The 21894-nt window shown below is 38.7% G+C and overlaps 2 protein-coding genes across 2 annotated transcripts in view; both read left to right on the top strand.

The window, feature by feature from the left end:
* The window catches only part of cpm (carboxypeptidase M), a 29287-nt gene extending 19674 nt beyond the window's left edge, over window positions 1-9613 (top strand). Inside the window, exons 5-10 of the mRNA XM_026147489.1 lie at window positions 1559-1655; window positions 1728-1833; window positions 2904-3074; window positions 5449-5601; window positions 5686-5834; window positions 6095-9613. Of these exons, the coding sequence (XP_026003274.1) occupies window positions 1559-1655; window positions 1728-1833; window positions 2904-3074; window positions 5449-5601; window positions 5686-5834; window positions 6095-6364 (946 nt within the window). The 3' untranslated portion in view covers window positions 6365-9613. The remainder of the gene's footprint in view (window positions 1-1558; window positions 1656-1727; window positions 1834-2903; window positions 3075-5448; window positions 5602-5685; window positions 5835-6094) is intronic.
* A 7214-nt stretch (window positions 9614-16827) lies between these two features.
* On the top strand, window positions 16828-21894 carry LOC113009446 (overexpressed in colon carcinoma 1 protein-like). Its single transcript, XM_026147731.1, has 6 exons — window positions 16828-16989; window positions 19160-19184; window positions 19302-19337; window positions 19536-19612; window positions 20348-20425; window positions 21444-21894. The coding sequence occupies exons 1-5, from the start codon at window positions 16920-16922 to the stop codon at window positions 20419-20421; spliced, it is 282 nt and encodes a 93-aa protein (XP_026003516.1). The 5' UTR covers window positions 16828-16919; the 3' UTR covers window positions 20422-20425; window positions 21444-21894.

Genomic DNA, 21894 nt, shown 5'->3' with positions numbered 1-21894 from the left:
CAGTGCAACTACTTCGCTCATCCACGGTCTGAAACTATAGTCAGTAAATAAATGATCGGCACGACCACAGTGACATCACCGACTGGTTTCAGACTCTTTGGCATTTTTGTTGCTTCCATGTTGGTTTTTGTGAGAAGTGACCATTTGGGGTTTTAGTGCTAACCTATCACTAATGCTAGCTAAACTAAACTGTGCAGATGCAATATCAACAATATAAACAAAGCAGCTAATATCTGCTAATTAGTGCTAAGTGACAAATTAGAGGCTCTATAATGTATTTGTACATTTGTCTTACTTTGGCAACAGTGGGAAGGAAAAACGTTTTTTTAACAGGAAGAAACCTCAAGCAGAAACAGGTTTAGAGAGGGGCCGCAAGCAGTTAGGTTTGAGAAAGACGGGCGAGAGTAACTAGTTATTGTCACAAACCTCAGTATAAATATGCGACATCATACAGAGCCAAAAGAAAAAAAAATGTATTATGCAAACCCCGACTTATCATGGTAAATGGCCTGTATTTGTATAGCGCTTTACTTAGTCCCTATGGACCCCAAAGTGCTTTACACGACATTCAGTCATTCACCCATTCACACACTGGTGATGGTGAAGCTACATTGTAGCCACAGCCACCCTGGGGCGCACTGACAGAGCTGCCAGACACTGGCGCCACCGGGCCCTCTGACCACCACCAGTAGGCAACGGGTGAAGTGTCTTGCCCAAGGACACAACAACCGAGACTGTCGGAGCCGGGCTCGAACCGGCAACCTTCCGATTACAAGACGAACGCCCAACTCTTGAGCCACGATCGCCCCGTCTAATATGAACTTCCACCATTGATATGACAGAAAATAAGGGACAGCACAATGACAAATTGTGATGTGAGAGAAATGTGATTCTAAATAAGTCAGTGCTCTGAGTTCCGTTAGAGTCCTGTGAGGTCATGCGATCGAGATCCCCTCGACGGCCCTCGCTCTGATCTGAAATATAACAAATCCCAGTAGAACACAGGATGTTTGTGAGTTTGGATTTCCTTTGTGTAGTGTTCAAATAAACTTGACAAAATCAGATCCTTCTGTAAATGTCTGAAAACAGCAGCAGAAGATGGCAGTGACAAGAACAGCCTGATCGCAATGAAAAAGATATTTGTGATCTCTTATCGTCAGTAATTAACAGGGAACTGATGGCAGCCTGTCTGTGCACAGAAATCATTTTGTGTCTCAGCAGCTGCTCTTTAAATAGAGACACTCTCATCCTGCACACTCAGAGTATCATGGAAACTATTTTTAACACGTGTGCCTTGCTCAAGGGAGCCTTAGCAGCACTAAATGACTTATAATTTACTGTAAGTTTTAAAAAGTTTTCAAAGTTTGTTTTTTAAATAGACAAGAAATATAAGAGGTAAACTATGATTAGCACTAAGAGGTGAAGTCACACCCCTCCTGATTTCACTGTAATTGCGCAGGCAAGGGGGGAAGTCCACCCAAGAAGGCTGTGTGCTCTGACCTGATACAGAAATGAAAACAGCATTTTCATGCGTGATGTGACCGTTTTTCTCCGTCAGGTACAACGGCAACGGCATTGATCTGAACAGGGACTTCCCGGATGCTTTCGCTGGTCTCCAAAGTCAGCAGCTCTTTGAGGAGAGAAGGGAAGCTGAGGTTGGTTTTGCTTTGGAACGAGACAGCGTTTTTAAGTTTCCTCTGTCATCAGGATGCTATCATGTGTTTCAGGTCCAAGCAGTGATTGGCTGGTTGAGGACGGAGAGTTTTGTTCTCTCTGCAAACCTTCATGGAGGCGCTGTGGTGGCCAGTTACCCCTATGACAACAGCAATGGCGGTAAGCGGCAGATCCAGCAGTCTGACTTTAGCTGGTCGTCCACAACAGTCCCACAGTCGTGTTTTTGTGGATCTTTGTAGAATGTTTTTGGAGCTTCTTATTTGCTTCATATCAGCATGTGAAATGGAAAGTGCAAAGCAGGAAATAGGCCCTCAGACCCACCAGACAAATATACAAGTACAGAGAATGTGTGATGAGTGCACCTCTACAGAAGAGCGTAGCTTTCTGTCATGTGCTAGATGTGGAATATTTATAATTTTCAAAGATAATAGAGCTGGAATAATAATAAGAAAAGATATTAATTTAACAGTTTGTTACCTCATGGCCACGGGCTCACGGTACTGACAAAAAGAAAGAAACTACAAATGCAGAGACGGGAGCGCTCAATCATTAGGGAAGGCTTAGACCAGAAGGTATATTCACAGGAATATTAAACACCAGTTTTCAGCATGAAATAAAATATTTGTTTGCCATTCTCCCTTTATCTGAAATAATAATAATAAAAATCTAATAAAACACCTGAGCTTTAAAAACCTGTTGGAGGAGTCAGTTGAGGTATTTTAGGCACTAGGATACTTTCAGGACTCGGATAAGCTGCAGAAAAAAAATGTGCGGCTCATAAAAAGCTCATTCTCTTGTTCTGAAAAAGAAAGAAAAGAGATTTTGAGTTTGAATAAATCTAGCTTCTCATAATCTCTTATTTGAACAGCTAAAACTCTTTAAGTCCTGTACTTCAGATGTTTATGTGGGAACACATAACGCTATGGCTTAAAGCCTGTTTGTTTTGTATTTGTATTGTTTGAATTTGTTGTTTTGACTTCAAAATGCAGAAAAGGAAGTGTGTTAATCGAGATAATCAGATTTATAACTGCTCAGTAGAACTATTCGATTAAAAACAGTCATTTAGTCAGAGTTACTGCCTTAACTTTACCAGCCTGCAAACTCACACACAGAAAAACTTGGGGAAAACTTCAGGAAAAGGCAACAGGAAGTGCTACTGGAAACAAAATAATTCTAAAGCTCAAATAATCACCACCAATCACAGGCTTTTGCTCTCATCATTTAAACAGGTAGTGAACTGGTGGGCGGGGCTAGCATCGCTCCTGATAATGACGTGTTTGTTCACTTGGCTAAGGAGTACTCCCACAATCACGCCTCCATGTACCGAGGTAACTTCTGTATGGACAGCAGGCCGTTCCTGGAGGGCATCACCAACGGATTCCAGTGGTATCGTCTGGAAGGTCAGTGAGTTTGGCTAAGCTTAGCTTACAGAGAGACTGGAAACAGGAAACGTTCATCTGGTTCTGTCAAATAGTTCATTTACTACTGAAGTGTTTAGAGAAGGATAGCAAAATGATCACACAGGGATTTGTGATACTATAGAGAACATACAGAAGATTAGCTTCTGATTAGCATTGTAGAAAAACCACTACAATAACCACTACTACCTTTGCTCCATGATTTATTTATATTGAAGTGCAGTCCTGTGAAAAATTAAGTGCATCCTCACTGCGCCAATAGGAATTATTACTGTAAGTAGCAGCCAGGTGCTGATAATCAAATCGACTTTATTACCTGATCATCTGCGAATAAGCACCAAAGAGCTAAAGTTTTTGCAGGTTGCAGGTCTGGAAAATTCAGGTTTGTGTTAATTCAGTACCACATTCTCCCCAGAAGTGGACGTCTGATCAGATTTACCCCATATTTTTGTATTTACTCTTTAATTCCTCTCAGAAGTAAAGAAGTTAAGACCGTGTAAAACCCACCCACGCCATCTCAGATCCTACAGGCCTCAGTTAGCATGATAAAGGTTAAAGTTTGGAAAGTATCATCTGAACAAGACACAAGACTGTAACAAAGTGGAAATGTTTATCCATGATGCACAAACCGAACACCTCATACCAGCTGTCAGCGCAGTGGTGGAAGAATGATGGTTTGGGCACCTTGCAGTCACTGACTCGACCATCAACTTTTCCCCAAATTGGATCAACAGGATAATTATCCAAAGAACAGCAGCAAATCTCCAATCAGAATGACAAAAAAATAATGATAATAATGATAATAATCAAAGTGCTGCAATGGTCCAGTCAAAGTCCAGACCTCAGCTTGACTCAGGTGCTGTGGTGGGGCCTTCAAAGACCTATGCACACATGAAGGCTGCAAATGAATGAACCTAAGCAACGCTGTAAAGAAGTGTGGACCAAAATGTATCTATAGTAATGACAGAGTCTGATAAAGTCATACAGAGAACCATTACTTCAAACTTTTGCCACAAAACAGCTTTACAAGCTGCTGAATCACAGAGTGCACTTGTTTTTTCACAGTGCAAAAAGTCATGACTGTACAAAGCTTTTACAGGTTCTCCAACTTCACTCTTTGACTTATCTTGAAAAGAAATAATAGCCAATTTCTTTAATTTTCTATTGCAGTTGTTTGATCAAACTGAAAACCTGAGCAAAGCAGCTTTTTTCCTGTTTTAATAAAGCAAGACATTCATTGCTTGTGTTGCTTGGAAAGTTGGGTGAATTTCAACTTTAAATGCTATCTTGGAATATTTTTACAGTGTAAGCTGTAAAAATATTCCAAGATAGTGGGAATGTGAGGTTTATTGTGAAAGTGGAGGACAAGCATCCCAGCAAAACTACAGGACAGGAAATACTCTTGCACTCATCACTTTAGCTTCCCTAAAATTTTCTAATACCTCAAAGGAGAAGAAAGTCCCTGGCATTAACATCTCTGAGTGACACATAAAGAATCACTTCTAAAATAAATCCTCTTAAATCTTGGATAAACTCATATATTGCCTCACATGAAACTTTTGGTAGACTGTTTTTGAGCTCTTAATCTGTGACAAACTTCATGCTTAATTTCAGCAGTAGAGAAACTTTTTTTTTTCTTTAATTGTCATGAATTTGAAACTCGTTACCAGAACCTTTGGAAACTACTGCAGGTTAAACAAGACCAAACAAATACGCCGAGTCACCATATAATAAAAGAAAAATCCCCTAGCTAAGCAGCTTTAAGACTAGGAACAACCCAGAATGCATCTCTCACAACTAAAAAAGAACTTCCTGCGATTTTTCAAACATAATCTTCATTGAAAAATAATCTCCTCATATTTGGAGAGAGTTTCTAACGACAGAAACTCGATGAGGAGCTGCTGAGCGCTCAGCGCCCGTGCAGCCCGCTCTGGTGTCATCCTGCAGAAACCTGATCGCAGTAACCTTATCACGTATGTGGGAACTGTGCACGGCTCGAGGGGTTCATTTGATGGTCACAATGGAGATTTGACTCTTGTTGTGCACATTCATTAGAAACCGACAGGGATCCTGTTTTACAGTCATGAAAACCTGGTTATTCAATCAGGACTACTCCAATAGACAGCTTATCTGAGGTTACTCAAAATTAAGACATAAAGATCAAATGCCTTTTAGAATCACATTTAAAAAGATTTTGAATTTCCTTAATCTTCTGACAGTTCATGGACCAAACGTATTAACTGATGTTTAAAATGGTCAGTGAAATATTTGTAAGAGTAACATCTGACCATCTGTGCTGCTGCAGCTTAGTCTCAGCATCAGTGTGGACCTGAATGTGTTTGAATGTGTGCATCAGGTGGGATGCAGGATTACAACTATGTGTGGGGGCAGTGTTTGGAGATCACTCTGGAACTGTCCTGCTGCAAGTATCCTCCAGCCAGAGAGCTTCCTGCTTTGTGGAACGACAATAAAAAGGCTCTGCTGGCCTACGTCCAGCAAGTCCACCTGGGTCAGTATGTCTCTGTCTTTGAGTCCACCTGTCTCTATTGAAGCAGTATCAGTACTTGATAATAACCCGGTATGTGGTGTTCAGGTGTCAAAGGTCAAGTGTTTGATGGTTCAGGCGAGCCAGTGGAGAACGCAGTGGTGGAGGTCAGAGGTCGCAGGAATATATGTCCATTCAGAACCAATCAACATGGGGAATACTACCGTCTGCTGCTACCTGGGAACTACACATTCACAGTAAGACTTTACAGCCCAGTGCAGCTTATTCTTCAACCTAAATAAACATTCACTGCCACATGATGTTTGTTTTGTGAGTTATGGTCATGTTAGAGTAAAAACTAAAAACACAATAAAGCAGGGTGTACTTAAGGTTGGGCATACATAAATAAAGCTGGGTATCATCTGCATAGCAATGAAAATGTATACTGTGTTTCTAATGATATTGCCAAGGAAGCATGCATAATGTATGTCCTGCTCTCCCATATCTTTTATTGTAGGTAACATATCCAGGTCACGAGGTTTTGACAAAGACTCTCAGTGTCCCGTATGGTCCGGATCAATACTCTGCCCTTAAACACGACTTCCTGTTACGACGCATAGCCCGAACGACTAGACGGACTGTGGGTAGCACTACCCAAACTGATGCCACCCCTACCTGTAACTACACTTTACAACAGAAGGCGGGCGGAGCCATGAACAGGCCCACGTGGAGCAGCCTGGCTATAGGGCTCAGCATGGCGGCAGTGCTGCGATCCCTGATCGACTGAAGTGAAATTGCCAGCCAGGTTCAGTTCCTATCGACATCAAACCAAACACGTACATCAAAACTGTGACACAATGTCAACTGCAGCCTTCTGAGGAGACACATGGAGCAGGAGTTTGACAATTCCTGCAAGCTTTGTTGCCCCAAACAAATCTGAGACCATGAAACCATGAGATGAAATTTAGTGGAGAATACTGTGATGGTCAGAGCTAAAGTGGAGCACCCAGGTTCATAAGCATAGAAGTTACATACTTCTGATATGGATAACAGGAAACATTTGCAAAAGACATTTTCACATGTAGCAGTAGAATGAGGACCAGACTAGAAGTTAAAAACTTATATGAGCCTTTATGTTATATGCTAGCACAAATTTTAACCAAAGACCCAAACAACCCAAATGGCTGCTTTGTTAAGATCACTAATGGGTGGTGCCTCAAGGCCCCTTATTATACATAGCTTTTCCTTACAAAGTGTACAATGGCATGAATCATCACTTAGCTATTCACGTGCATTATACGCACATAACTTGTCTGCTATTGTACGCAAAGGGAAAATGTGTATTCCATGATTGGCTGGCAAGCAGTTTCTGCATGTTGCTGGCAGTCACATTGGTTCCAAAAAGAGGGCTGTATAAAAAAAACTCTCCTTGATATTGCTTTGATTTGTATTTGACATGGTCACCTGTATTTTTCATGGAGGACACCAAATGGTCTGCAAACATTCAGCAACTACCAAGTGTGTGTCACATTGTTAACAGTTTGCTCACAGAGTAGTTGGCAATTGTTTGCAGACAAATTGTCATCTTTCACGCAAGCTATGGAAGACCAATGCAATTGTAAGGAGGTTTTTGGTGCAGCAGCATAAACCTCTTTACACAGGCCTTATTCACTCAACCCTAAAAACACCACATATCAAAAATGTCACACAAAACTTGAATATGGGTGCTAAGCTATGTTTCAAAGTGCTGACTGTTATTTGTGTTTTCCTTTTCAGTGCTTTTGTAGATATCTTGAAGTACTGTTCAAGGCATATCAGATTGACTACAGCTTTCAGGTATATGGAAATTTAATATATGAAAAATCCCAAAATAACAATTTCATGGCTAACTGGCACTTTAACCACCATGCCATTAGTAACATCTCTGTTTGCACCACTGTTACAACCCTAAAAGCTAATAGCTAACTGTCTAGCCAGAAGTGAATGCGCCCCTCAGATAGCTGACTTAGCTTGGTCATTAAAAACACAATCATTTCACATTTAATATAAAAAATAACTAGACCTTTTGGAACAGTTTATGGTTCATCTTGGAAGATTCTAAAATGCAGCTAACAAGGCACAATAGTTTCTTCAGTTTTATACTTTCGGTTGCCTTACTTTGAGTAATGCAGCTGAGCTTTCAGTTCATATGTTGTTGTTCATATCAAAGCAAGCACTTGCACAGATTTACACAGTTTTCACACCTCAAGGATGTTTTAAACGAGTAATAAATATCTGTAAGTATCTTTTTTATTGCCTTAATAATAATTGAGAAAATAGTAAAAAAAAATCTTATGAAGGCTAATTGTTCAGTGAGATGGGATTAAAGAGAAATGGGTGTTTTTATTAAGATTTTGAAAAGAAGACAGAGTAGCAAAAAATATTTCCTGCACTTCAACAGGAATAAACAGCTTTTAAATGTAGATTTATTCAAATGGCAGCTTTCTGGGGTTTTTTTTTTTAACAATTAACATTTACACAGCAGAACAAAGTAGGAGGATTCAACCTCTCTGGTAAGATGTGATTTTTATTTTGTATGTGACTGTAATTTTATATACGAGGAGGTGCAGGGGCACTTTAAAATTAGCACTTGCAGGGACTAAATGCTGTTTTTAGAAAGGGGGCAGTGTTCAGGACATGGCAGTGTGGAAATGATGATTTTGTGTGCTGAAGTGTTTCCAGTGACGCTGCGCATTACTCAGATGGTCAGGCTGTTTTCATTTTTTTCTGCTTATTCCATTCATTGTTACCAAAGCAAAATTAAGATGTCACAAGATGATTTATAATATATGTAAAACAATTCAAATTCAATTCTATTAGTTTTATGCTTATTCCACTGGCCTCTTTATTTCTTTTATTTATCGTGTATTATTTAATTAATTTATTTGTTTTAATATTAGATTAAGAGATTAGATGAAGAGTTAGGTGGACGAAGTACAAAGTATAACCTGAAGTGCAAACAATTCAAAAGCACCACCTGGTGGAGCCAATGCGCAGCAAATCTGTCAACTTCAAATTCTCTTACTGTGTCAGTTATGATGAGGTTTATTTTACATAAAGACATAAAGACTTATAATAGTTGTCCTCTTTGAAAACCAACAGGAGGTTAGTGATGCTGATTTGGCTGCTCAGTGACACAGTTGGCGATTATATTTGCAGCACTGCTTCCATAAAGCTGTCCTTCTCCGACTCATAACACACAGTAAGCAAAAATGAAGAAATCCTCTAGCAAATGAAAGAAAAAACGATACTCCTTATAAATGCAGAATTTGCCTTAAAATAATCCACATTTTAGATTTTCTTCTGGATCAGAGTAAACCCGAGATACTTGTGCTCACAGCCATGACAGCACTGCAAACAGGAAGTGTTAAAAGCTAATTTGGCACATTTTTGATGGCCCAAATTTCAAAAAATACAGCATAACATGGCTCAGACTTTAGCCCAAACATTACACTTCCTGTTTGTATCCCTAAAGCAACCAAATTATGTTGCTTTCTAATATAAATATTAGAAGGTTGGGACCCAGAGTTCTATCTAAAACCCCAGGATTTAAACCTGAACCATCAGCCTCAGCACATACAGTATCTGTACACCGTTTAAATTTATATATTTATATACAGTCTGTGACACAACAAAGACTGTAAATCGATTTAAACTCCACACAGAGCAGCTCCGAGTCCTTGTACCCACCCTCAGGACACAAACTCAGCATCCTTCTGCAAGTTTTTTTCCCCCAGATTTAAACATTATTCCTGCCAAATGTCTTCTTTTTTCTCACTTTTGTACTGTTTTATATTAAACATGCTTTATAACAGTCCTCTGTGCCATGTTGGGAGTGTTGTGACTGCAGGCTTCGGTCACTTTTTTTTTTCTTCTGTTTCAATAAAATTAAAAAGTAAATTCTGTCTCAAAGCCGACCTGAAGCAAACTTGTTCAAACTTGTTCTTGATGGAAATGGTTTTTACGTCATCTGCTAGTTTTATTCTTATCATCTTCGTTCTCTTGTGTGGCTTTTTTTTTTAATCTGTATGGAAGCCAGGAAGTGGATAATAAATAAACTTAAATAAATATTTTAATGATTTTATGAAAACTGTAAGACTGAAATATAAAACATTTGAGATTATTAAAGTTTTTTTAACACAGAAGTAGGGGTGGGCGATATAAGCGATATGCGATAGAAACGATATAAATTTGGCCAACGATAGAGATTTTGACTCTATCGCGATAGCGCATGTTGATGATGTCATCAAGCTGCGCCTGTTTTGGTCGAAAGCATTGCAGCGGCTAAAACCATTATCATCTGCAAATTATGCCGGGCGACAGTCATAGCAAAGAGATGAAGCACTTTTGAAATATGAGGAAAGCCAAAACCTGCTCTTCCTCCACTTCCGTAACATTGATTCATTAATGTTGAATTCTCTCGCAGCTGTTCTATTTCCATGTCGTTGTAGTATATTAATAACTAACCTCGTATTGTGGATGAATAATCTTAGTTGTTCTCCTGACTGAAGTTTGCCCCGTGTATAGAATCCCTCACGTTAACTTTTATCGAGTGGAAAAAAAGTTTCCAGCTTCACTGTGCCAATGTTATGCTAACATAGCTGTGTCGCTAGCAATCACGTAGCACAACATTATATACCAGGTAGTCCAACTTCAGTAAACCTACAAACGCCACTGCTGTTTAGTTTTCTGTCTTCATTTATGTTGAAAGTGGTAGCAGAGCTGTACGTTTTAATTAGTTTCAAAAATCTCTTTCAGAACATGGTATGAAATGTTTAGGTGTAAATTAGCGAGCTAACTTCCTGTTAAATTTAAAAAATTCTGTTTTCATGGATGTAAAACTTAATTGTTACACCTGATAAAGCAATGATTTAATTAAAGATGAAAGAATTTAGACCGTTTTTAACTCTCAGTGTTCGTTTGACTTTGGGACCTGAAGTAGACGGAGTTTTGGACCCAGATTACTCCGCGAAGCTCCTCACTACAGCAGCCGTAATGCTCTGACAATCCATCAAGCAGTGCGGCTTACCAAAGTTGTACTAAAACATTTTTTAACAGATTTCTGCACGCCAAAATCAGTTCGAGATCAGTAAGCACAACCAGAAGTCATACATAAGGCACACTCTCAATTTTTGAGGAAATTAAAGGATTTTAAGTGTGCCTTATAGTGTGGAAAATACGTTATACAGAAGAAAAGAATATATCGTGATATATATCGTTACCGCACGTGCTGCAAATTATATCGCGATATGAATTTTAGGCATAGCTGGACTGGCCATCGGGCATACCCGGTGGGCCTCTGGCGATTTTTTGTTTTTATGGGCTGATCGATTTTTTTTTTTTTTTTTTTTTTTGGAAGGGTATAAATAATGAAAGGTGTTGGATTGGCCAATTGCTCATGATCGACTCTGGGCTGGACCAATTACAGCCGAGGAGGTCGGATGCACCCTCCCCCTTGTTTAGCAATCTTATAGACGAACTAAAGAAAATGGAGAACAAAAAAAGGAAAGGAGGTGCAGAAAAAATTAGGGCCAAAAAGAAACAAGCCCTTCAGGCAGACGCTGCCAAATGTGTAAAAATAACTGAAGTGTTTGGTGGTAGCTATGGCATAGCTTCCACAGATTTAGCAACATCAGCAAGTGGTGGACCAGCAGGTGGATAAGGGAAAGGGGAGGCAAGAGGAGGAGAGACCCGAGGCGGCCGCCGGTCATAGTGGCAGAGGAACTGAACTTCAGGTAAGAAGTTATGACCTGCTGTCAGATATAAACCAAGTTTAGTTGTAGTTTGTTTTCGTTGTGCTGACTTTTTACAGTCACTTAGAATAACTGGTACTGCATACTAGCTAGCATGACGATGTTTATATACTGCTGGGCGGGTGCTATGAAGTTACTGATAGTAAATTTTATTTTATGCTTAAGGTTAGTTTCTCAAACTCCTCAAAATCTTAACTAATTGTGCCAATCCTTACATGTTGCACCAGGCTGATTTATCATCAAAAGTGGAGAAGTCTGTGACAGAGGAGACAGAAGAGCAGCAGAGAGAGATGGAGCAAGAGAGAGAAATAAAAGAGCAGGAGAGAGAGATGGAGATGGAGAGATGACTTTATGTCATCCATGAGGGATGCATTTGACATATGTTTCACATATTATAGCCCAACAAGTTACTTATAGCAATTTAAATACAAGCAATCAGTTTTTGGCAAATACCGGAAATCACTTTTTGGCAGACAATCACTTTTTGGCACAACACCGGCTTTTTTTTGTGTTTCTTTTTATTGCTGTGTAACCGAGTTCAATTGAAAGCCTGCATGCGCTAGTACCTCTTGCCACAAGTTCCCAGAATCCTTTGCGGTTTTACCCCTGAATGGCGTCACATTTTTGGTGGGCCGGTCTCTTGTCAAAATGCCCGGGCCGATTATTTGTCCCAGTCCAGCCCTGATTTTAGGCCATATCGCCCAGCCCTACACAGAAGGTTAATATATTTTAAATCACGTTGCCCTCATTACAAAATTAAAAGATATAATTATTATTATTATTGTATAGTTAGAAGAGGTAATACTTTGATGTAAATTGCCTAATAAAATAAAAATAAAATTACATAATTTTAGAATTATATTTTACTTAACTGCATGATAATTTAACTTAGTTAAGAAAAGTTTAACTATGTGGTTACAATTTTAAAATGTATTTAAATATTTCAGACATTTCAGGTCCATTTCTTCATTTTTGGTTCAAAAAATGTTCAGTTTAATCCACTCAACAAAAGTCTTCTTTTAATCTGCTTTAATTAAAACTACAGGGTGGGCGTGGGCAGGTGAGGAGCAATATGGCGTCTCTGGCACAGGTGAGTTTAGCCGTCTATATTTGAACACAGTTTACTGAAACATAAAAAAAAGAAAACATTAAACTTGGTGAACACACTGGTTTATCTGACCTATATTTTAGGTTGAAAGATGAAACGAACATTCAGGAGTAACTTCTCCTGCTCTGCTGCTACTTCTTTGAAACTAAAATATGCTGAATTAGCCAAAATTAGCCTGCAGTGTATCCGCCCATGCATAGACAGCTGTCTGTGGACCCCAGCAGCAGAAAACTTAGAAATGTGATGATTTCCAAGCAACTTCTGAAGCCTCTTGTTTTATGATTTATGTTTTTGTCTGTGATGATATTTGTGGAGACGGGACCTCTGTTCACTCAGATCTTCTTTCACATTAAGTGAAATTTCTTTGTGTTGAATTTGTATCGCTTTAAGCTGCTGAAGAACTGTGCTGACGGGCTGCCTGCTGGCTACGACTGCCAAAATCATCGATGACTAATTTCATAGCTGACACGAGGTATCTAAACTTTAGTAAGGAATGTGTGTACTTTTGACACCTCTGGTTAGCATTTAGTGATCAATTTCAAGCATATTTGTTTTTTGCTTGTTATTGAACAAATTTACTTGACTACTTTTCACTATCTGTAATATCAATGCACATTGTTCTGTATTGTACTGCATATTGTACTTTATTGAGGTCTCTCATTCTACCTGCATCAATGTTGTAAAGTTTGTTACAAAGAGATTTATATATTTACAAATACTAATATTTTCCATTCCATTCTGTTCTGCTTTTTTATTGCCTAGATTTTAGTTAGCCTTTGTTAAATTGTCTGTTATATGTCAATAGATACATATGTCACAAATAAAAGTGTCTTGTAAATTATGTTTTTGTAAAGAATTTTCTCCCAAAATCTCTTACATGCTAACTGTAACGTGTTATTTCTGCTAAAACCTGAACTTAAATGTGTATATGGTGTTTATCTGTTTTTCTCTCTGTTTTAGATGCACATATCAATTTGGAATTCTGCCTCCAAGCCAGAATTGCAGGAATGCACAACATGTTTTTCACTGCCCTCTCTGCCCACTGTCAGCCCTACTGTCAGGGAAAAGATTAAGGAGCATATAAGTGGACACATTAAAAAATGCTTTGCCTTTCAAAGGTATGTTGGTATTAAATATACCTCATAGTTAAAGTTATAAATATAAATATAAATTTTCCTGTTCACCACATTTCTTGACTGCTCTTGTGATCCACACCATTTTGCTTTCATTATGAGGATGGCTTGGATGTTTTTGTTAATATGTACAAACTGATTGTGAGATAAACTGATTGCATTCTGTACAACTACATTTAAATTATATGTCGTTTTTTTTCTTCTTTTTTCTCTCTTACAGACAAAATGATATGCCAGTTCACTTTCACTGCCCTGTCTGTAACATGACGGTCATACAGCATGAGGCATTTATTGTCATGTCAGCATTCAGGCCTGCTCCCCACTGAACTCTCCGTGGAGCCCCATCTCCCTCTCGTTGTCTTGTCTCCAGCATCTAAACCATTTTCTGAATCTTCGGTAGAGCATTCATGTGTTCTACCCTCTGTGCTAAATGGAACTGTGGCTTGTGGAAAGTCCATGAAAATGAAATGCCCTCACTGTGGTCTTAGTCTTCTTTAAAAAAAAGAATTCAAGGCTCACACGATGAGGAGACATTCAAACAGATCAATACAGTAGATGTTTGCCTGGCCTGTCATCTGCAGTGTTTTTGTGTAGAGGGACATCTTCCTCTTTGTTTTTCAGTTTGCAGAGGTCATGGAGCTCTTTTTAAAAGCATGAGCTGACGACCAGGGAATACAGGTCAATGCGATGTTTGACGTTTAACAGACAGATGAAGGCACTGGCTGTTTGTTTGTGTTTTTTATGTGTTGGTGGGGTTTTTTTTCTAGTGTACAGAATTCCAATTAAACTTATTATAAAATGTTGTTCACTTGTTTCCATTTCCATACTTATAGTAAAAAATTTAGTGTAAATGTAACAGCATTGTTTATAATTGTAACTTCAAAATAAAAAGCTTACAGTTGCTATTAACATTAATGTATTACCCTGTAATCAGTAATATTTTATACATTTTACACATTAACCCTCTGGGCTCTATCCTGGCCATTTGTGGCCACTTCTTCTTCTTTTTTTCTTTTCTTTTTTTTTTTTTTTTACCATTTTTGCTGTGTTGATGCAAATGGAATGAAAGGGTCTAGATTGTTTTCAGCTTTTGGCTACTTGAAAAGCATTATGACATTTTTTAATTCCTTGTTATTGACAGTGCTAAATCATGCAATTTAGGTATAATTGCTTTTATTCTAAACTCAACACATAAAAATTATGCTTGTTGTTTTGGGGTTTTGTTTTTTTTTTTTACCAAATGACATCATTTGCCCATTTTTAGCCAAACAACCAATTTCACGTAATATTCTTAGTTTCAAATAGGGTCGTTTGATGGCTTACTACACTGTAGTGGACCAAAAGGAGGACACAGGTTTGATCTTAAGGATCTAATAGTTGCGTGTGTTTGTGCATGACATTGCAACGCAAATATGTATTTGCAAGATAGACTGGAATAAATTATGACGCATCAAATATTACACAGGCTGCAGTCAATTTCTGTTGATACGGGCTATTGAGCTTTGGGTTTCCCAGTCAAATTTATCTTTGAAGCACATGCTAAAAACACTTTTACTCAGGTACTTTTCATAACAAGACACCATAGCCAAAATATTAACTCTCAAAAAAATTCAAAGCAGCAGCACATTCAGCAACAAACACTGTTAGAAAATGTGTCCTGGAGTTTATACAGGTGCAGAAAGTGCTACTGCTGTAAGTAAGCCTAACAGCTTCCAGATCACTTTTTTTCTGTAAAGATGGCAAGAAGGGCATTAATGCTCATTTCTACAATCTCCCAAATCTTGGAATACAATGCCTTTGTCCCATGAAAACCACTTCACAGTAGTAGGAGTTCACTAAAACCTACAAATGAAGAGTGATCCTGGAAGAAATAGGGTGCACGCTAGTGACCTCAACAATTGTAAGACAGCCTTGTCCCCAATGCTCATATGAAAAAATAAATAAATAAATAGGAAGATTTATGAAACCATTAGGACTTCACTTTTTTTATCTGAAAGGTTACTGGTAATACATAATAATAATAATAATAATAATAATAATAATAATAATAATAATACATTTTATTTGAGGGCGCCTTTCAGAAACCCAATGTCACCTTACAAAAAACAAAATTAATAAAAGGAACAGTAGTCATAAAATACATAAAATAAGTTAAAATTACAAAACAGAGCGTGAAAACAGATAAAATCAGCATTAAAGCGCTCAGCCTTACAGACAGCGCTCAGCTGCAGCTGCACATTATTTTAAACAAAATCCAAAAAGATGCATTATAAAATAAATTTGCTCTCTGAACAGCTGTTATGAAGAGAACTGTCCACAGAGGTTAAAACAGTTTGTTTATTCTGCTGTAGCCCTCAAGTGGTCATTATAGGAACTGCAGCTTTGGCTTCATTTTGCAGGTCTGAAGGTTGTTTGTTTCAGACCTGCAGAGAAAGAGTGTTTTCATCAGTGAACATACAATAGAGCTTGTAATTCCAAATTATTCACCCTTAAGACATCCTTCCTTCCTTTAATTTTTAATTGTTCTGACCTGTTTCTCTGGTTCACTCTAATGCAGCCGCTGAAGGAGCGTGTCATCCTTGTTTTATTATAGTAGCAAAATCTTATCATCAAATCTTCCAAACTCGGCACGCTGAAACTTTTTGGTGAAGATGAAAAACTCTCAGCACGAGTCCAGAAGTCATTTTCCACTTCCTGCTGGAGACGGCGGGAACAATAAATTATTTCCTGAAAGTCACTTTGCTGTCGCCTGTAATTGAGGTGAGAGCAGCAATGAGGCTGGATGTGAGGTTAGAGTGTGGGTGGCATGACTCATTGTAGGTTTAAGCACAGAAGGAGCAGTGAGGAAGGAGGCTGGAGGCCAAGAACAATAATAAAAGTACTTCCGAACAGACTGCTTTCTTCTCGACAACAGCTGACGTCAAGAGCCAGACACCACAGATCCAACCTGCTCAGGGAACGCTAAACACTCTTCTGTCACCGCTTTCCTCTAATCCTGTTTCAGCTCCATTTGAGCAGAAATGCACCAATTAAATCAATTCTAGCTGACTTTGATCTGCTTCCTCCAAAACTGTGCAGAGATTTTGAAGCACACACACTCTGAAACACACACTTGAAGTTCTACTCCCTCAGCAGCAGGGGTCAACACACTCTCCGTCTCTCCTCCCTCCCTCCCTCCCTTGCCATCATCTAATCCTCTCTATACTGGGAGCTTCAGCTGAGAGTAAGAGCGAGATAAGAGACGTTTTTGTCCTCACTCTTCTCGCCCCATTTCTCCTCTCGCTACTGTTTTTTCCTTTTCTTTCTGAAATGGGATGTGGAAATTCCTCTCCAGCCAAACACATGACTAACAACAACAGCAGCAGCAACCGCAGCAGAGGTGAGGACACTGAAAAACTGAACATACTGTTAGTCATATGGAGCAGCTGGCAGGTTTAAGGTGTCTTATTTTGCTTTTAGAGTTACTAAAGGTGCTTTAGTAACTTTTTTATGTCCTGCAGGTGTTAGCGGTCCAGTCTGTAGAGTTTTTGACTTTGGAAGCTGTAGGAGGTGAAAGCAGAGTCCACGTCTGTCTGCTCAAAATCAATTAAAGTTTTCAGGGATTTCTGACACTCCTGGAAACGCTGGAAAGCAATTCATCTGTAAGGTTTCAGTTGCAGTTTGTGGTGTTTTGCTGTTTCAAAGTTCACTTGTGCTTTTACTTAACTATAATTAAAAGCAATCAGGATTGACTGATTGTACTTTTTTATTGTTATCATTTGGGTTGTTTCAAAATAATTTAGTGTGTGATTTTAGTCATTGTGCATGTCTTCAGGATGGTTTTGTGAGTAATTTTCTGTTAGTGTCTGGGTTTTTTTATTATTATTATTTGTTTTCGGTCTCTTTCTGCTGATTCGTCTCCCATGTTGGTTGTTTTTAAGCGTCATGTGAGTCACTATCTGATGGACTGATATGTCTTTATCACTTACCTCATTTTCCATTTCATTTTGGGTTGGGTTTTTTTTTTTTTCTTGTGCATTTTTTGAAACTCCTGGTTTGTTCTCTGAAGGGAGGGAGAATCATTTCCATTTGTTTATGTCTGTCTGGCTGTTTGTTAGAAGTATAGCATCTGTGGTTTTCAAGATATTATGTTCAGGTTTTATCTGATGATCAATACCAATAACAGCTCGAGCTAATTTAATTTTGGTGAAAATCTAGTCGAGGTCACACCAGATGTACAAATCTGTAACAACTGTATATTACCCACAATTTTTCAAAGATCGTCTTCAAACTTCACAACATTATACGAGGTCTTGGAGAACTTGAGTAGTTAAGTTGGCTAAGGATTTGACCTTGATTGTTAGTGCCCAAGGTCAAAGTTGACCTTGAAAAAAAGAATTCAAGAAACAATATCGAGTAATGTATCATATTAAAGAGCATGGTGGGAGCCGTGCAACACACTTTTTCATTTTTTTAATAAGACATCCTATGATGTCATAGTGATGTCAAACTTTCACAGAGTCACACACTGCATGAATATAGATTAAAATCTCGAAGCCAGTTCTGCTCAGTCATCTGGGTAAAGATAATAAAAAATCTACCTTTTAAGTATATAGAGCGTCAAGGTCATAGGTCAATGGTCAGACATCAGTGTGGTTTTTAGAAAACAGGCTGATGTTGTCATGAAACAGTTATGATATAACCTTTGTGGGGTGGGTAGGTGGGGGTGGGTTGGTGTTGTCTTTGAACTAATTTGTCTCCCCCTGGTTGTTTTTTTTTTTTTGTAATCTTGTGTCTCCTTTTTGCTGTTGGGCATATTTGCTACTGATGCACATGTTATACAACAGTTTAATGTGAAATGCTTCACATTTATATTCCCAATAAAATATTAGAATTATCTGAGGATTAAGTATGGGAACCTCATACCCTAAATTTTGAACATAAGAACATTGGAAAGGAAAAAATAAGGTAATGGGGAAGGGAACAAGGAAAGAAAGAAAGGAAACATGGAAGGACAGGAACAAGGAAGAAAAGGAAAAAGGAAGGAAACAAGGATTGCAAGAAGCAAATGAAGGAAAAGAAAAAAATAAAGGGAAGAAGGAAGGAAGGAAGGAAGGAAGGAAGGAAGGAAGGAAGGAAGGAAGGAAGGAAGGAAGGAAGGAAGGAAGGAAAGGACGGACGGAGAGAAATGAGAGGGAGAAACTTTTAATAATCAAGATTTAATGAGAAAAGTTTATAAAACACGACAGGAAGATGAATGTGTCAAAGTGTCAAAGATCATTTATCTGGTGAGGAAATTATTGGTGATTGTTGAGCTGTCACAGCTGTTTAAATCTGACTTTTGAAAAACAAATCATCAGTTTTTCCAATTTTACAAAGTTTTCACCACAAATACCCAAAGTAAAGTTTTCATGCCTGTCTACTTTCTCACTGTAGCTCTTTGCTCTAGATAAAACAAATACGGAATTTTCAGTGTGTGAAAATGTCAAAATTGTTTTTTTACAAAGTGATTTCAGTGAGCAGGAATGAATTTAACTCTCGATTGATCTCGTTTCTGTCACTGACTTCAGATCCTGCTGAGTTTTCATCAAAGCTGTGAGTAAAGTTTCAAACATATTTTCATCTTGAAACATGTCACTGTTGTTTGACCTTTCTCTCATGTTGTCTGTTAACGTAAATCAGCTGACTCTGTGTGTGCGTGTGTGTCGACAGATCAGTTGAGTCAGTGCCAGAAGATGACAAACGGAAGTCAGTCATTCATTTTTGATTATAAAATCTTTTTATCTCATTCATCACAGCCATCCAATATATGTCTAATGAGCTGATCTGTGCAGCTGACTCTCTCTCTCTCTGTGTGTGTGTGTGTGTGTGTGTGTGTGTGTGTGTGTGTGTGTGTGTGTGTGTGTGTGTGTGTGTGTGTGTGTGTGTGTGTGTGTGTGAGATCAGGAACTATGGAGGTGTGTACGTGGGGTTGCCTACAGACCTGAGCAGCATACCCCAAGTCCAGATTGGCTCACTCAGAGGTAACACATCCACAGTATCAGCTGATAGCAATTTCATTTTTTTATACTTATACATCACCATTTCACATCAGCAGTGATCTCCAGACACTTTCATAAGGGGTAGATTCTGCAACATCAGACTGAGAACTCCAATGATCTCACCCATGAGCAGCACCTGGTGAAAGTGAGGAGGAAGGACTCTTTTTAAACTGGATAAAATTCGTGTAGAGAACTCAGACTGTAGAACTAGTTTGTCTTTGCAGTTTAGCAACCTCAAGATATCCAGATCTAAGCTAATGTTTTCCCACGGGAATCTACTTTGGGACCTCTTTCATTTCCTATTTTTTGGATTTGAGTAAGGATGTTCAAGCAGAAAGACACCTCTAAGCTGATTCTCCCATTTATAGACATGTTTCATCTATCCCACAGCAATGTCACATTGCATTTCATTCATTTAAATTGGATTAACTTAAATGGTTTTCTACACCTGGACTTAGTTTCCAATGGTCTACAGCTGAAGTGCTTGCTAAATACAGTACTGTGCAAACGTTTTGAGCCACCCCTCATTTATTTGTTCTGATAGGAAAATGGGTGCAATTATTTATTTTATCGTCTGTATTCATTTCTGTATTCATTATTCCACCATACTCCAACACCAGTGGCTGATCACTGTTACACCTCTCTCCTGACCTCCTCTGTATATACTGATGACGATTAGAATCAAAACCTTCTGATTTGGGTTCATCTCTCCATCAGGTCTTAAATGGTTTCACGTAGTCCTACACCTCTACAGTTTATTCTTCTGGTTTAAGGACAAACTGCACTTCTGATGAGGTATGCAAGTCTTCAGCTATCAGTTCTTTGGGAATCACCTAGTTGGTGTAAAAATATTATTTTATGTCTGTTAAATTGTGTTATCTTTGGCATTTTTTGTAAACTGAACTAAATAAATGAAAATGAATGTGTCTCTGTAACAGGCTGCTAGTAACGAGGTGTCTAAAGATTGGTTTCTTGCTAAGTTGTCTCATGAGTTAGGTGGCTTTTTATGCTTAAATGATTAATAGGTCAGATTTCAGAGGCTTAACAAACAAAACAATTCCTCTGAAAATGTCCATGTACAAGAAGTGGACTGAAAATGAGGAAAAAAGAAGCCAATGTCCAAAGAAAAATTTTGAAAGAATTTTTCGCAGAAAACCTGGAGAACTACTGGTAAAGGGCACCTTCCAAGTCTGACTGCTTGGAAGGAATATATAAAGAAATGAGTGGTGGCTCAAGACTTTTGAACAGAACATAATGGAAGCTGTTTCAAAACCAGGCGTGTTCAAATCCAATAAACTGTGACATACAGGTGATCTAAACCAATTGAATATAATGACATAAATGATTACCAGACTAAGTCTGACCTCCTTTGACCTTGTATGAGTTTCTATGCTCTGCGTCCTGGTTTGTTTGCTGTGGGGTTATGATGGAGCTATTGTTCTGTTTTGAGTAGGAGCAAAGAAAATGAGTGCAATGCAAAGTCTGAACACATAAACAAGGAGGAACCACAGTGCCATAAACCTAATGTCTCTGCCCACATTATATCCCAAATATGATCAGAACTCATGACAAGTAAACAAGCACATCCTCAATTTCCTGTTGGATCTTCAGGGTCACGAGAGCCTGGGAGAGAGAGAACTCTGGGCACGCTGTGTGTTCGTTAGCGTTTTATTATTAATGTGTGTGTCTGTGTGTGTGTGTGTGTGTGTGCGATGTCAGCTCCGTATTATATAATGTAGTGATGCTACGAGTGGATTAACATATTGTTTGAGTGTGTGTGGAAGTTAATTAATGAACTCATCCTCTGCTGCAGAGCCTCCGAGAGACTCGCTGTCCCTCAGGAAACCGCTGTGGGGGGACTGACTCTGGTTTTAATGAAGAGCCAAGCCTGTGCATGCTTCACTGTGTGAGTGACGACCTCCCCTGGTTCCTCTCCGCAGTCTCATTAATGAGAGCTGAGATGTTACATCAGTGGTAAAAGGGCCAGTGTGTCTTTGCATTGTACAGTTTTTCCATCATGCACCATTAAAGAGTGATGTGGATCCTCAATTCAAGGCTCGGGCAGTATGATGATACATTAGGGTATTTAAAACATTTTAACGCAGCCAAAAAACAGATATGGACACAGTGTTATGCACTGTAGTGCATGAAAACACCATCAGAGGGCAGTAACACCGCAGCTGAGCTCAGTAAGCTGTGAAAGACTTGTGAACAAAGTATAAGAGGTGAACTGTTCAAGAGTAGTGTTAAAAAAAATATTTAAA

This window comes from Astatotilapia calliptera, chromosome 17 (genome assembly GCF_900246225.1).
Source record: "Astatotilapia calliptera chromosome 17, fAstCal1.2, whole genome shotgun sequence".
NCBI lineage: Eukaryota > Metazoa > Chordata > Actinopteri > Cichliformes > Cichlidae > Astatotilapia > Astatotilapia calliptera.
Note: the sequence above shows the minus strand (reverse complement) of the source record. Positions and strands in the feature narration are given on the sequence as shown.

Bases quoted from the DNA above. Each gene is read 5' to 3' on its own strand.
- LOC113009446 (XM_026147731.1), top strand. From the start codon at position 16,920: ATGGGATGTGGAAATTCCTCTCCAGCCAAACACATGACTAACAACAAC. The intron at 19,185-19,301 runs GTGAGTAAAGTT...GTGTGTCGACAG, and splicing joins GCTGAGTTTTCATCAAAGCT to ATCAGTTGAGTCAGTGCCAG. The intron at 19,338-19,535 runs GTCAGTCATTCA...GTGTGAGATCAG, and splicing joins CCAGAAGATGACAAACGGAA to GAACTATGGAGGTGTGTACG.